General features: G+C 39.9%; 5 protein-coding genes across 12 annotated transcripts; 3 read left to right on the forward strand and 2 right to left on the reverse strand.

Annotated features, from left to right (window-relative positions):
• Nucleotides 1-35: 35 nt before the first annotated feature.
• LOC129588083 (demethylmenaquinone methyltransferase-like) lies at nt 36-2,715 on the reverse strand. 3 transcript variants are annotated; one of them, XM_055482132.1, is made up of 3 exons: nt 2,701-2,715; nt 2,269-2,400; nt 36-1,118 (listed from the first exon to the last, which is right to left on the reverse strand). In XM_055482132.1, exon 3 carries the CDS (start codon nt 1,079-1,081, stop codon nt 311-313), a length of 771 nt encoding a protein of 256 aa, XP_055338107.1. In that variant the 5' UTR covers nt 1,082-1,118; nt 2,269-2,400; nt 2,701-2,715; the 3' UTR covers nt 36-310. The 3 variants fall into 3 exon arrangements, 2 of the variants coding, with proteins under 2 accessions (XP_055338107.1, XP_055338106.1); XR_008690440.1 differs by lacking the exons at nt 2,269-2,400; nt 2,701-2,715 and having other exon boundaries at nt 36-94; nt 242-1,202; XM_055482131.1 differs by lacking the exons at nt 2,269-2,400; nt 2,701-2,715 and adding an exon at nt 1,209-1,345.
• On the forward strand, nt 2,030-3,820 carry LOC129588081 (uncharacterized). The gene has a single exon (XM_055482126.1). It carries the CDS (start codon nt 2,286-2,288, stop codon nt 3,552-3,554), a length of 1,269 nt encoding a protein of 422 aa, XP_055338101.1. The 5' UTR covers nt 2,030-2,285; the 3' UTR covers nt 3,555-3,820.
• Nucleotides 3,583-6,446, forward strand: LOC129588082 (interleukin enhancer-binding factor 3-like). 3 transcript variants are annotated; one of them, XM_055482129.1, is made up of 5 exons: nt 3,583-3,612; nt 5,109-5,181; nt 5,248-5,592; nt 5,680-5,818; nt 5,939-6,446. In XM_055482129.1, exons 2-5 carry the CDS (start codon nt 5,109-5,111, stop codon nt 6,354-6,356), a joined length of 975 nt encoding a protein of 324 aa, XP_055338104.1. In that variant the 5' UTR covers nt 3,583-3,612; the 3' UTR covers nt 6,357-6,446. The 3 variants fall into 3 exon arrangements, with proteins under 3 accessions (XP_055338104.1, XP_055338102.1, XP_055338103.1); XM_055482127.1 differs by lacking the exon at nt 3,583-3,612 and adding an exon at nt 4,674-4,963 and having other exon boundaries at nt 5,109-5,190; XM_055482128.1 differs by lacking the exon at nt 3,583-3,612 and adding an exon at nt 4,674-4,963.
• An 868-nt stretch (nt 6,447-7,314) lies between these two features.
• Nucleotides 7,315-12,513, forward strand: LOC129588131 (cuticlin-1-like). Of its 3 annotated transcripts, none has more exons than XM_055482219.1 (9): nt 7,315-7,765; nt 9,896-10,027; nt 10,135-10,201; nt 10,328-10,539; nt 10,801-10,934; nt 11,105-11,341; nt 11,525-11,693; nt 11,784-11,919; nt 11,977-12,512. In XM_055482219.1, the coding sequence occupies exons 2-9, from the start codon at nt 9,977-9,979 to the stop codon at nt 12,216-12,218; spliced, it is 1,248 nt and encodes a 415-aa protein (XP_055338194.1). In that variant the 5' UTR covers nt 7,315-7,765; nt 9,896-9,976; the 3' UTR covers nt 12,219-12,512. The 3 variants fall into 3 exon arrangements, with proteins under 3 accessions (XP_055338194.1, XP_055338195.1, XP_055338196.1); XM_055482220.1 differs by lacking the exon at nt 7,315-7,765 and adding an exon at nt 9,179-9,323 and having other exon boundaries at nt 11,977-12,513; XM_055482221.1 differs by lacking the exon at nt 7,315-7,765 and adding an exon at nt 9,453-9,563 and having other exon boundaries at nt 11,977-12,513.
• On the reverse strand, nt 12,157-14,243 carry LOC129588134 (coatomer subunit zeta-1-like). Of its 2 annotated transcripts, none has more exons than XM_055482228.1 (6): nt 14,068-14,243; nt 13,882-13,950; nt 13,729-13,780; nt 13,250-13,341; nt 12,921-13,054; nt 12,157-12,541 (listed from the first exon to the last, which is right to left on the reverse strand). In XM_055482228.1, the coding sequence occupies exons 1-6, from the start codon at nt 14,089-14,091 to the stop codon at nt 12,400-12,402; spliced, it is 513 nt and encodes a 170-aa protein (XP_055338203.1). In that variant the 5' UTR covers nt 14,092-14,243; the 3' UTR covers nt 12,157-12,399. The 2 variants fall into 2 exon arrangements, with proteins under 2 accessions (XP_055338203.1, XP_055338202.1); XM_055482227.1 differs by having other exon boundaries at nt 13,729-13,810; nt 14,068-14,238.
• Nucleotides 14,244-14,429: the final 186 nt, after the last annotated feature.

Genomic DNA, 14,429 nt, shown 5'->3' on the forward strand with positions numbered 1-14,429 from the left:
CCATTTTGCAAAACGACATTTTGCAAACTGCCGTATCGTACTCACTTTTTTATTCGCTCCAAAATAATCCGATATAATGCCAAACTGTCAATCTCTGCAGAAAACATGGGAACGATTAATAAATCCACAAATAAATAAAATTTTTGAAACGAAAACAGAAACGGCAAGGGTGAAATACCGGAAACAAGCACCCCCGAAATATAATACTTCTATTGGATTCGCTAAAAATCACACCGCTAACGGTTAATCACTATTTTCATTCTGCCACAAATCCACGTTCCGCCAGAGTCAATCAATAGCAGCACTGCAGTTATAGTTTGGGTTTGCTGCATATCACCCCAACACCCTCCTTTCCGTTGTTCGCAGCATATGGACGTGCAATGTATGCCAATTTCTCTACAACGAAACCAGCTCTCTCGACTTCACGTTTCAGCACATCCAAATCCACAAAATGCATATGCTTCAGGCCTTCCAGGATCGTCTCCAATTCCGCGGTCTCAAAATATCCCGGGAACTCTACTCCAGCAGCCCGTCGGCGATTATACTCATCCAAGAACGGAATGGCTTTGCATAAATATGGCGAGGAGACTGTGAGGCATAGTTTTCCACCGGGTCGCAGCCATTTTGCGAAGCGTGCCAGCATACTTCGCATTTCGTCTGGCTTGAAAAATTGGAAACATCGACTAGCCAGAATCCCATCGAACGATTCCGCTGGAAAATCCAAATCCAGGGCACTTCCTGGTTTCAGCTGCAGTCGTCCTTTTTCCTCTTCACTGACGTTTGAAAGCAGGTCGTCCAGCATTTCGGCGGAGAGTTCATTGGCAACGACGGAAGCGCCCGCTTCCAGCAGCTGTTTAGAAGTGTAACCATACGCCACGCCAAGATCCAGGATAACTGGCTTTTGGCAGGCTTTGGCATACTGGATGAATCTCTCTCCGAACTCGTCCAGGACATTCATCTGCCAGCCTGTATTATTGGATGTTTTCCGCAGGTAACCCGTTTCTTCGTGCTGTTTTGTCAGCTTGTCGAAGTATTCGATGCTGCCTTTATCCTCCGCTGTGGAATCTCGGGTGCAGGCCATTCCTGTCGTGCACGTGCTTATCAAGCGTTTGTGCACTCTACTTTCAAATAAAAAACCGGAAGGTGAATAGAACGTTAATGAATAGTCTAAAATGTAAAGCATAAAATTAAAAATCGTAAGTAATCACCTGACAAGGATGATGAATGATGAGTTCGCTATCGTAATAACAAGGTGCTGTATTTATACGAGTACGTTTGTAAACAAACTCAGAAGTCTGACTTATGTACTGTTATAGTGTTATTACTTATTACTCTAGTACTGTACTTATTGGAACACAGAGGGGTGGGGAGATAAAACGAGAGATTTCGAAATTTTTTAAATGCGTTTTAAAATACAGATATTGCGTCATGTAGTTGCCGGAGAATAGGTTGTTTTTTTATAAAACTGAAAATGTGACGAACTGTACAGCCGGCACATTTTGCCACATGGTTGACCTGTAATACTTTACATGTTTTTTATTTTGTTCATCGCAATGAAGTGTAGAACAGATAAATTTTTCCTTTCGTCCCTCCGTCACACCGTAAGATGGTCCGTAACATCAGATTCGAACAGATATGCACGGACATGTATTATCAATACCTACCCTATATGTTGGCTAGAAATTTACGAAAATTGATTACCTATTTACGATAAAGTGTGCAAAACCTTACAGAAGATTGTTCTTATAACGAACAAAAAGTTATGATTTGTAAGTGGTGATTTATAAAACTACAACCAGTACTAGAGTAGCACTTATGTACCTCCGTAATTTGTTGTACGACGTTTAACATGTATGTACTTAAACATGAAGCACACCTAGTTACTTACCGTAAAATTACTTAATAATCAAGTATTGTAAGTATTTACGGGCTGCATAGTTAATAGTTAGATTTCAATGGTGCTAATAAAATTTAATAATCGTTACTTGTAAACTAGTTTCTATAAACAGATGCTACAAGTAAATGATTTAGCTTGCAGACAAATGTTACAAACAAATGCTAACTACAAAAACAAACGTTTTAAACAAATGGTTTTGGTTTCCAAACAAATGTTACAGATTTCAAACAAATCGCTACTTGCCAGTTGCCACCCTTTAATTTTCAAGAACCATCGATATCATATTGATATATGCGCTAATGCGTGATATGATAGAAGCACTAATAATTATTTATAGTTCATACAAAAGTAAATCGACAAAAACCCCTTACCTATCTACATCTCCGGAATGAATGTTGCACTGCTGGCACCGTCGTATAACTCGGTTCACGGGAATGTGTTGGAAAATATTAAACAACAGATCACTCGACGTCTGGTGGAAAAGCAAGCATCTCCACTCGAATCTGGAAAGGTCATAGTCTTAGATCAGTCCTTCTGGAGTCAGCGTCTCTCTCCACCCGCAATAATAAGAAAGTTATTTCGTGCTAATGTGACGGGCATTTTTATTCTAATTCGCTACGGGCAGTCTGTGAGAATGCGCGTACAGTTAGACGAAGTTGTGAGCAATTTGTTCTCTGTGGATCAGGGTCTGCCATTATTGCCTATCTGTGTTTTCTTTTATGGATCCAGACCAGTTTCCCGTCGTGAAAAATTAAGAATTCAAGCCATGTTCAAAACACATTTAGCTGAACAAGTCGACATACCCCCTGTTTTATTTGCACAGCGTTTACTCCAACTGCGTCACTGCTATTCAGAATTCCTAAGAGAAGACAAAATCGCTGACATTATGAAATGGATGAAAAGTCAGATGAAGCTATGTGCAACATTCAGTTGGCGATCATACGCTGCCAGTTATCATGCTGCTGAAAGCTCCACGCAACTACATGAAGCTGGTGATGCAAATGCAGTACTGCGGAACTTGGTTCCCACGAGGTCACGGCGGAGATCTCTATCAGAACCCAAAATTGTCCCAAATCTGAGGGGTTATATTGTTCTTGTGTGCGAAGAAGCTCGACGGGTGCCGAGTAACAGTTTCAGTATGTCCATTAGAAAAGTGGCCTTGCGACAATTGCTAAATGGTGATAAACACTGGACCGACAACTGCCAAGAGTTCAAGACAGCTGAGCGTATTCATGGAATATTTTCCATTTTAACGGCGAGCCGAGATAAAGCGTATGGTGTACTGAGCTCCAGAGTAACAGCTCTAAAAGCGCAACATGGGCACACGTTTCGACCACGGAAGCATGAATTATTCTTAACTAATTTCAGCTGGAGTGTACAGTGCTGGAATAACAGAACAAGTCATGCTGTGATGCGGTGTGCAATTGGCTTTTTAGGACACACGGAAGTATTTGGATTTGCAAACTGGCTGAACGCCCAAGAACTCCGATTACTGCGATCCCATATATTAGAATACTATGCAAATTTTGACAAGCGTACGATCGAGAATCGGTCTGAGAAACTGTCTCCTGCAGAAACCCTTGCTCGCGCCAGCTTGCATCGATCTCATAGTATTCATGATTTTCGAAGTTTTATGCAGCGAGAAATTCTGGACTAATGTGCTTGGAGCAGCGCATAAGAGCAATAACACACAGCACAACAAAAGAAAACCGCAAGTATATACATGTTTATTGTTCAAATTTATTTTTAACTGCCTCATCGGCACTTTCATGTCATTTACTTAATACGAATTATACGATATCCGAAGGAGTTGTACAGTAATATACGTAACAGCGAAATTTAGATGTTTTATGGTTTGCAAAAATCCTACGGAACTCAAGAGTTATATATACGTATCGTCGATACGTGGAGTGTTATCGATACGGTATCGATAACACTCCTCAAACAAAACATTTCGAATGCTTGTGTTAGGATATGTATGTACATCTGTACTCCGGGCTAATCTGCCGTGAATAAATAAGTATAGAAATGAACAAAACAAATTAATTAGACCATAATTTTTCAAAATTCTGTTAATATCACTACCCAGCATAGGCAAAGTAAAAGTCGTTTTCGTACAGTTCACATGCTGTTAGAAAATTTAAAGCATTTAATGGTACGGAAATTCGGCCTTGTCGAAAAGGTGTGTAACAAATTAAAGAGTCGTCATAACTTTATATTTACCATATTCGAGCGTTCGCCTAAAGAAAATGTTTAAACGAACCCTTCTACAAAAAGAACTAATAGTCCTGTGTAATCGCAGTGGTAACTGTTGATATCGCAGGTTACACAATTTTGATAAGTAGTGGATTAGGGCTATTGCTGCCCTTTATACGCATTCATCTGCCGGTGAATATGTGTGACTGTTTAGCTTTGCCATTATAAAATGCAGTCATTGCCTGACTCCGTAAACACGACAAACACGAGAAAACGGTTGTACTTCAAAGACAACCTGGGAAATATGGCAACAATGGTTACTTAAAGCCTGGTCACTCTCGCATATGTCACCTATTCCAGTCCAAGTCAGTGCATAACTAACCGGTAAACTGCCCCAGTGACTGGTCATTCGCTTCCGGCGTCATTAAATCACAGTGGCTGCAGTGGAGATAGCGCTTGTAGCAAACAGGACTGCATGACGCATAGATTGTCGCAACAATGTCTCATTTCCGCCTGGTGTTATCCGTATATAAACTATCATCTTGGTCACCAACAGCATCATTCAGTTCTCACTTAAGTATTAATCCACTTAAGTATTTTGCACCTGTCCTCCAAAAACCGTTTAGTAACCGGTGTTCAGTATCCATATATTCCGTGCTTTACATCATCAATAGGATTTTACTGCTCCCATTTGTTACCAATCCCATAATCAGTGGGTTGCGCACCCTTTCTTACGTTGACCAAAGGCCACTAGCTCAACAGCAATCGCAATCGGTTCCTTTCGGAAATAGGAAGATCAGGATGTCTTCGGTGTTCATCATAGTTTTTTCCACAGTCTTCCTGTCGTCGGTCACCTTTGCCGACACTATGGTAAAGTCTGAGATGGATAGGTGGCATCAGTAGTGACTAAGATCTGTAATATCATCAGCCAGCAATGCCAAAATGTTCGAATGTTTTATTTTAAGTGCTCTGTACAATAAAGAAGCATTTGAAATACATTTATTTTTATTGACAGATGAAGCGGCAATCCGGTTACGGTCAAGCAGGGTCGGGCGGTGGCCTTTCTGGATTCCCCGCAGGATCAAGCGGTATAGTTGGTACGCAGATTCTACCAATGCAGTCTTTATTGTCCACTTGCAACCTCCCCATTGCAGGCTATCCTAGCTCGTCTAGCAGTGGCATGAGTTCATACCCCGGTTTGGTGTCCGGTTCTTCCGGCAGCAGTGGTGGCGGCAGTTATTCCAATTCCGGAACAGCCAGTGGCTTTGCGGCAGCCGGCAGTTCGTCCTTTAATCTGTATGGCGGTAACAGCATTATTGCCGCGCAAAATCCAAATGTTTACGCTGCGCTGGACCAGCTGCGAGGATCCGAAGCATTGACAGCATCTGAAGCAACCGCCGTCATTGCGAATTCCATTCCCGGCACATCCTACCCGACTCTAGCTCATATTCCACAAACCAGCTTCTCCTGCTCCAACGTCCGTCAGTTTGGATTTTATGGTAAGTAATCATACTGGCGCTTAATAATTTCGCTCTGCCATAACAATGCGTTCGCTGGCTTGGTACCTGAAATACTCTTAATTCTAGCTGATCCCGAGACTAGATGCCAAGTGTTTCGCCGATGCGAAGCGAATAACTATATGTTTTCCTACATCTGCCCCAACGGAACACTTTTTAACCAAATCACTCTGATCTGCGACTGGTGGTACAACGTTAACTGCCCAAAGTAAGTATTAAAACGTTGTATGCCCGTCACTGAGCCGCATGTTATGCAGATGACCAATATGTTTGACCTTTTGCCTATTAAATATACCGAAAAGTATTATTAACAGCAATATCTTTATAGCTCCGCTGCCTGGGTTGATTACTCCAATCCCCGCATTTATCGTCAAGATCTGCGCCTGTTCGACGATTTGTACGGTGCCGGTTCGGGAATGGGTGGAGGCAGTTACAGCGGTAGCGGCGCCGGAAGCTACAGTGGCGGAGCCGGCGGAAGCAGCGGTAGCACATACGGAGGCAGCTTGGGCGGCTTAGGCGGAGGCAGTGGATCATTCGGCTCAGGCGGCTACAGTCAGGGCGGCTCGTCTCCCATGCAACAGTACCGCAGCGCTAGCCTGGCCAACAAAGTCCTCTCCGAACCCATTGCGTCGGCATCCGAGAAAACCCTCAGAGAAATTCTCACACAACTGGCCACGAATTCCCTGCAGTTACCTGACGCCGTGGTCACTTCAGAAAGAGACAATGTCACTACAAAATTTGTGTGATTCCGCACGGGTTAATTTATTTTCTTGTAACCAGTTAAATAATTGTTGAATTTTTGTAGCTGGCTTTAGACATACCCATCGGTTAATGTTTAATTTGGCTGTTGGTTAATGTTTTAACCTTGTTACCGTTGTGAATCTCTTATTACATGTTGCGTTTCATGAAGGAAAGCAGGAACTTTGCAGACTGTTTTAATAAAAACGAAAAAAAATAAAAGTTTCGGTGATGTAGACCTCGAGGTAGTTATTAATGTGCTTTATTACCACATGCTACTATATTATCAGCTGAGATTGACAGTGTAGAAACTGCAACGTGTACCTGGATATGAAAAGTTCAGTTAGTTATGCTCTACAAAGGTCACTAATACTTACCCTTCCTCCTGGCTACGGATGTAAGCTGCAGCGCATTACAGTATACATGGCGGTCCATGTGCATTCTGTATTATACGTGAAAGCTTTGTACAATTGTATTTCATCACCTGAAACATACTTTTTCGAAACAATATTATAAAAGCTGAAGCTGATGACAATATTATATTTTCAATCTTATTGTTGCAGTCTTTGATAAGGGTTGCAGTGTAATTTTTGCTGCATTATGAAAACAAATACAAATTGCCGCGGTGACATGCAAGATTTTTAAAAAAATGTATCGTCTGGCCGGTATGGTATGGCTAAGCAGTAAGCATACATCACAAAATTTATTTCTCTGGGTGCAAGTGGCTTTTGGTAAAAGCAGTTTAAAATTCATAAGAACTGGTCGAATTTTTACCTTACTGCAAAATAAAATAGTGGTTTAAAAATTCTGTAATAATATGTTGCACCCAGACTAAGCTATCCTGAACAGTTTTCATAATATTATACGAACACAGATGCAACTGCATATTTGCTGAAGCGTGACCATACAGTAGGGTATGCAGTGAATGCGTGCCGGACAGTTTCCACCAGTTGCATAAATTGCACGAGTACTGCACTAACTTGGAGTCCACCTGTGCTAAGATTATATATAGATCTGTTGATTTTATTTCTTCCTGATTGCTTGCCCTCCGCAGGCATATATCTAGTGCAATACAAGATTAATTTTGACTGCTAAATTTTGATACAAATAGTATTGTTGTAACAGTATTTGTGGGCACATTTTTGCAGAGTACTTTCATTTCATTGGGTGTTTCATTACGATTTACGTGGAAAGTTTCTTTTATGTGGGATTTAATTTTTTATTTATTTTTCCATTCGTGCATTATTTTCGTGCATTCGGCACTGCAGCTATTATTAGCACCTTCCACGCTTTAATCACCTTTCACGCGATTTTCACCAGTTCGACAACAAAACCCTTTTGCAATACCGAAATCGGTATCGGTGTAATTGGGATCAATCGGAGAAATTTGAACGAAACTACTGCGTATTACAGCCAGGTAGGCACAAAAACCGCGCACGTATCGACGGTACCGTTATTTTTAACCGGCTAATTTATTCATCTGAAAATCTTTATCTGCAGACTAAAATCAAAACATTATACTCTAGATATTCAATGTAACCGGCTGCTGTATCGAACCATCCGGCTGTTCATGGACGTGCAGTATACTTAAGTACAATTACTAAGCAGTTAATAACAATTATTCTTATTAGTTATCAACGCCAGATCTTCGAGCGCCATTAGTGCACAAAGATGGAAAAAATGTTTAAATGTTGGCAGTGTTTAACAGCGCTGTTTTCCAGTATCATCCTACCAAACCTGCCATGTAAACAATATCCACCGATGTAATAAATTACAGAAGTTTATACCAGCAATTTCACACTGGTTTGTAATTATATAAATAAATTTTCCATCAACAATTTTGCAGACGGCAATCGACTGTTTCTGTGAACCAAATCATGACAACCACTTTTCAAAAACCGAATAAATATTTTATTTGAATTTGACTACCGAGCAGAACTAAAAATGTAATAAATAAATTTGCTCCTGAATTAGGAAGCTGGTCAACACTTAAACACTATATCTACTATGGCTAGCCTTGACTTCAATTTATATAGATTTTATTCGCTCTGGCGATATAATACTGCCATAAGTTTCCTATAAAAGTGAAAGATTTGCACCGATTTGATCTGCTTTAAAATAATTATGTACACGTAATTTTGGTAAGTTTCAGTTTTATTTTATCGGACGCAAATGTCGTTACACTTTCACATGTGCAAGCGCAATTCGTTAACATTGCTCAATTAGACGATATGCGGAACGAATGCTATTTACCGCCAATAAAACGACATCAATATGCTGACTACACAGTCTGCCGGTTGATGTCTTGTCAAGCACATCCAGATCGCAGCCTTCGATCATCGTTTTTGTCAGTTCATTACACCAACAAAAAATGTACTATGAAGGCCAATCAAACGCTGTTTTTGCTCGTGAAAATGCTTTTGAACCAGACTTATCAACAACTTTCGTTTTCATATCTTACTAATAACAAATAAGTAGGATTGATCAAACTCAAAGAACATGCGATTTGGCAGCCGGTAGTAATTATGTACATCGAAAAATTACCAAATAGTAAGTAGCAGTTAAAAATTTTTTGCTTCCTCTAAAGATGCACGTGTCCAGCGTAGAAACGAATGAGAATCTCGTATTAATAAAATGCATATGTTTTTAGGTAACGTAACGCTATTTATTAATCAGGGTGTCGACTGGTGGTTCCCAGCATAGCGGAATGTCGCATGCACTTTACAGTTACACGTGCATTAGCTCGTTTGGGTTAACTGTAAATACAGCAAATACCCTATAAAATTCAAAAAACAAAGTCACAGTTATTATTGTTCTGGACAAAATTTGAAGCACCACTCAAAGTAGATTCAATCGCTCAGTGCTACTAATCAAAGTGTTTCTCTTTAGATTAAGGTGTATTTCTAAATTTTTTAAATATGATTTCGTTATTATTGAATCAAACGAAGCCCCAGTACTTAATCGCATATTACGGAGTAAGTGCTGGTGCTGCTGGGAATGTCTTCAAATTTTTTATCAGCGCTATCGTTACGGATAAGTAGTAACAACAAGGTTATGAAGCTCATGTCTTTCGAGGAATAAATTAACGCTCCACAAAAACAATAGCTTTGTCTGCACTTCGGAGCACATTTTAAAAATAAACGGTTTAGAGAAATGTGCTTGTTTCCTTATACTTTTATCATTATTTACACTTATTTTTTGTAAATCACAATATGGTGAGCAGGCAGATTTACAGTTCTAGTTATCTAATGCATACGTACGTAATTACAGTATGAGCATAGAAGTACTGAGCGTTACATTCTGCCATGGTTTATTAAGTTTTCACGCTGGAATTTTAAACATTGAACTAATCGCTATTATGGACAACGTGAAGCACCTCACCTTTTTACTGATATTTTTTTACTCCGAAATTAAACAGCGATAAATGCTAAATAAGTTAAATTGATAACATATTAAATTTCTTTCTGAAAATGGACTAGTATACAAATTTTTTGAGGTTAATATCTGCACATGTTAAGTATTCTGTTGCAGTTTTTTTATTTTACAGGCCTTGAATGCGAAGTTAATACGACAGCAGTTTCCTATCCATCGTGATCATTTTTGGCCAATCAACTGTACGAGATAGAAAATGGAACCCTTCGTGCAAAACAAAATATCTTTGCTTTCACCATTTTTCTTGGTAAGCGAAGCTTTTTTTATTTCACTGAAAATGCTCAGGCCGGTTGTCTATACCGTCTAGTGTCTACTAATTCACACAAGGTTTTGTATGTACATTTTAATTTGCAGATTGTTCTGCATTTTCTGTCTGAAACAGTATCTCTTTCAATGGACGAAATGGGAAACCAAATACAAGGTACTACGTCGTAGCTTAATTTTCTACTTTTTCTCATATAGTACTCAACAAAAAGCAATAAAAGTGGTTTTGCTTGTTGAAATGATGGGTATCCGTCAGCTGGGGTTCATGACCTTTATGTGCTAGGTGTCGATGTGGAGTGCAGTCCTGTGGAAATACGCCTCCATATTCGTACAACGCAACCGTATACTGGCCGGGTGTATCCGAAAGGTCTCGGGCGAAGCATCTGCGAAAAGGTGTACGACACAAATTCCACTTCAGAAACAAACTCGAACGAAACCGCAAGCCTGTATGCGCTGCCTTTAACCTCCTGCAATACGGTTTTACAAGATGTGTCGGTAAGGGATCTGTCACTAGTTCAACAGGAACTTTTGAATTTTCGGCTCGGTATAATTTCTTCTTGACCTTGCTAAAATATAAGGTACTCCGAAAATTTGAATAACTGAATTAAATCTAAGCTTCTTTGTACGAAATATGTTCCTAATTGTAAGGTAAGTCATACTGTATCTCAGTATCTGCACTTGAAAAATCTTCCTCGAATAAGCTACATTGAGCATGCAGCCTGTACAATATGATTTGTATGTGCTTCTAATGTGCAGACAGGCTTGGAATACCAAAATACCATTATTATTCAACTGCATCGGTCATTGGTGACGCAAGGGGATCGAGTATACAATGTTCGGTGTCGTTACGAAAGTTTTAATACCACCATCACCGCTACCTTGAATATGAGGTAAATCGCGAATGGCAAATGGTAAATCTTGAATGTACGAAATACAAAATTAATGGGAATTGGAAGAATTATTATGATGCAGAATCCCGTGATTCCGTAAATAAAATTATATTAAAGTTTATATTTATGAAGATGACTTCCGCAATCATTAAACTGCCGTATGTCGACAGTGATTCAGTACCGGCAATGCAGCTGGAATCACGCGCTGATTTGCCAGTTGTATCCATGAGCATTTATAAAGGAAGTTCTGAATCCCGTGTTATGGCCGATTTCGTTACAATTGGTGATCCCGTCGCTCTGGTCATCAACCTTCCACAGCAAAAAATTTATGGGATGCTGATCAAAGACTGCTATGTAAAAGACGGCGTAGATATGGGTGGCGTCCAGCCCTTAATCGACAGCGAAGGGTAATTAATCCATTGTATGCAGTGGAGACTACAAGATCGACTTTCTCCTCTTTTACAAATTACCGTTTTATCCGTTTTTACAAGTTTTGCGATAAGAGCAGAGGACTTGCAAACATTTTTTTGTCATTCCATCATGCAGTTTTGGTCAGCAGCAGTTCACCGATCGTTTTCATATTCGTACAGATGTCCAGTGGATTCCACATTATTTGGAGGATTTATTTATTCGGCTGACCTCACTCAAGCTTACGTAATATTCCGCGCGCACAAATTTCCCTATACGGACTCTTTATTTTATCAGTGCGCTGTAAAGTTTTGCTTAAAAATCGGAGGAGACTGCCGAAAACTGCCCACGGTAGGAGTCTCGGAGACACAGAAAACATACAACTGCGCTGCTTGTAAACCCAGTTAAAGAAAAATGTATAATAGAACCTCGTAACTATAGCCTCCCGTGTGCAACCTCGGCGGAAGACACAAACGTAACGTGGAGGATGACATTATACCCGGCGAAAACAAGACCATAGCCATTGTGAGAAGCATGAACGTACGGGAACCAAAAGACTACCTCAACGAAGACAACGGTACAATGCTAAAACGTCACACGTGTAACTTTTCTCATCGAACCGTCGTGCTCGTAGATGTGACGTCTCAAGGCTACGCACCAGTCAACGGAAACCAGTGGTGTGTGCCCAAAAGCGCTTTCGCCATCATTTTAGCCGTGGCCGGCTTTCTCATCGTCCTATCGGCGACCATTCTCGTTGCTATGCTCCTTCATAGACGGAAACGCCACAGTAAAAAAGGACAGAGCTGGAGCGATGCTTATTCGTCGGTTTATTTAAGTCATCATTATGGCGGCGATGCAAAATACAGTAATCGATAAAGATCCGCATGAGATTTAAAGAGCCACCATCCCAAATTACCAATAAGTTATTCTAAACACCTCATAACAATGCATTTTTTTGTTAAAGTTCCGTTGTTGATTTTTTGTTCTTTTTTACGAAATTATCGTCAGCCAAAAATAAAAGCTGTAAACGAATCAGTACCAAAATAATTGTGCTGGTTCATTTCAAAAGCGACCATCGTAGCTGCTCCTTTGCTGTCTGCAAAACTTGGGCCACTGTTTGCTCTCCTAAAGGCAGCTGCTCCTCGGTGCGGATCGCGGCTCTCTGTGTGACGGAATCCGGATCGATTTCGCAAATAATTCTACAACAAAAATGAACAAATCAAATTAAATACGTCTCGTTAAAGCCATTACAAGATGCACGTAACATGTAAAATCTCTGCAATCGCGAAATAACCAACTGCCACTAATTGTAAGCGGTTAACGTTTCTGGATACAAAGTTATGAAAAAATCACAGTTGGAAGTTGGAACAGATCATTTCAATCTGTAAAACAACTAAAAAGTACCGGTAATGTGATTCACTGCCAGTGAGTGGCTCGCGTCTCGCTACCATTGTGTTACCATTCTCGAGTTTTACAGATTTAACGAACAACAAAACGGCTCATAAATTACAGGGTCAGAGAAGTCGTGAAAAACAAGGTGAAGATCCTAACGGTCCTAAACCAGCCTTAAAAACTTACCCGCCATCTACAATCTCGTCCACAATCAGAAATATCGAGTCCAAGTTGTCCATAAAATTCCGTTTCTCGAAGCTCTTTCCCAAAACTTTTTGCGTGGCGTCGTACAAGCAGTTTAAAACTGCTGTCAGCATTAGCTGCGAAAATAAGAAACACTAGTTCGCAAGGGTCGATAATATCCACAACGATGACTTTAATAATATTAATTACGCGCGTGTTAATATTATTACAATCCCGATAAAACTTACTTACTAGTTACCGATCAAGTGATAATTTAATCCACAACACTTTGCGGTAAACTTTTGAAAATCGTGTGACTGACGCTGACTTACTTCATTTTCATGGCTGCTACCCGCAACATAAAAGTAGAGATCCACGTTGCTCTTGTAGACACAAGTCAGTCCATCAATCAATATGATTTCTCCTATCGAATCGCATCCAATAAATTTCACGAGCAAACTGAATGTACTAGTACGAGTAACGAGAAAATGAATGAAAATGTGATATAACAAGATAATTTACTTGACCATCTACAAAATCAAATTTCAACTAACATTTTCAAAACCAGGACCAACATAAATTAGGAAAGGAATGCATTTTGACTCAAAATTCAAAGTTTCAAACCATACCCGGGTAGTAGTATTTCACAGGTCTAATACTAACAGACTTATTTATCATTATGCTAACAGCTAACTGCTAACAGATAAGTGCTAACAGCTAATTTAATCAAGATTCGGAATTGTCACAAATGCGAGAAGCCCGAAAACCCAAACCCAACCTGCGGAAATACTACAAGATTTATCGAACTTACCGCTGGCTTTGCTTGTTTTGGAAAATAGACTGCGCTCGAATGCCTTCTGTTCCTTAAGATTCGGGAATGTGTCATCGTAATACTATGAAAAATTGCCACGTGCTGTCGCAAGCAGCCAGATAGGTATACCACAAACGAAATTACGATACAAACCTTTGCAATCAGACGATTTCCATCACTATCCAGTATCAGTAAAGCTTTCACAACATACAAGCTTGGTTCCTGCAAGAGAGTTGGACTGAAAATAACTGAATTCCAGAATCCAAAAGATAGCAAGTGTCGCAGGATATCTCGCAGATCGCAAAACAAAAAACGTCACTATTCCACCTTTACACTTACGAGAATTTTCTGCTCGTTATCCATTATACCGGTGCCGAAATTGGAAATCTGGTTCAAAAAACAAGATACAATCCAAATTTCAAGGATGCCGCTCCTGTTTTGCGGATAAAATATTGAACATTTAAGCTGGAAAATTTGTGACTTCTGTCTTTTCCAAAAATGTGCCAGCAAACCGTAAACGCAGCGGTAGTACAAAGCACTTAAAAACCATTTCCCGGAGGGCGGCTGCCGGCTGAATACCTAATACTTTTCAAAAATATCTGTTTTCAACAGAACAGGGATACTTTTTCGTAATTTTTCAGCAGCTTTTCATTTTTATTCAGAGTCTCGTATTGACTATTGATTGACTTTTTTCAGAAACA

This window comes from Paramacrobiotus metropolitanus, unplaced genomic scaffold (genome assembly GCF_019649055.1).
Source record: "Paramacrobiotus metropolitanus isolate TYO unplaced genomic scaffold, Prichtersi_v1.0 Parri_scaffold0000028, whole genome shotgun sequence".
Taxonomy (NCBI): Eukaryota; Metazoa; Tardigrada; class Eutardigrada; order Parachela; family Macrobiotidae; genus Paramacrobiotus; species Paramacrobiotus metropolitanus.

What these genes read in the sequence shown, in the direction of transcription:
- LOC129588083 (XM_055482132.1), bottom strand. Translation starts at nt 1,081, where the DNA reads ATGGCCTGCACCCGAGATTCCACAGCGGAGGATAAAGGCAGCATCGAA.
- LOC129588134 (XM_055482227.1), bottom strand. Translation starts at nt 14,091, where the DNA reads ATGGATAACGAGCAGAAAATTCTC. An exon ending in CAAAACAAGCAAAGCCAGCG is followed by an intron (nt 13,342 to 13,728) that starts GTAAGTTCGATA and finishes GCGATTCGATAG; the next exon opens with GAGAAATCATATTGATTGAT. An exon ending in GTAGCAGCCATGAAAATGAA is followed by an intron (nt 13,055 to 13,249) that starts GTAAGTCAGCGT and finishes TTATTTTCGCAG; the next exon opens with CTAATGCTGACAGCAGTTTT.
- LOC129588082 (XM_055482127.1), top strand. Translation starts at nt 4,895, where the DNA reads ATGTCTTCGGTGTTCATCATAGTTTTTTCCACAGTCTTCCTGTCGTCG. An exon ending in AGGATCAAGCGGTATAGTTG is followed by an intron (nt 5,191 to 5,247) that starts GTACGCAGATTC and finishes TCCCCATTGCAG; the next exon opens with GCTATCCTAGCTCGTCTAGC. An exon ending in CCGTCAGTTTGGATTTTATG is followed by an intron (nt 5,593 to 5,679) that starts GTAAGTAATCAT and finishes TCTTAATTCTAG; the next exon opens with CTGATCCCGAGACTAGATGC.
- LOC129588131 (XM_055482219.1), top strand. Translation starts at nt 9,977, where the DNA reads ATGGAACCCTTCGTGCAAAACAAAATATCTTTGCTTTCACCATTTTTC. An exon ending in CGGTTTTACAAGATGTGTCG is followed by an intron (nt 10,540 to 10,800) that starts GTAAGGGATCTG and finishes TCTAATGTGCAG; the next exon opens with ACAGGCTTGGAATACCAAAA. An exon ending in CCCTTAATCGACAGCGAAGG is followed by an intron (nt 11,342 to 11,524) that starts GTAATTAATCCA and finishes ATATTCGTACAG; the next exon opens with ATGTCCAGTGGATTCCACAT.
- LOC129588081 (XM_055482126.1), top strand. Translation starts at nt 2,286, where the DNA reads ATGAATGTTGCACTGCTGGCACCGTCGTATAACTCGGTTCACGGGAAT.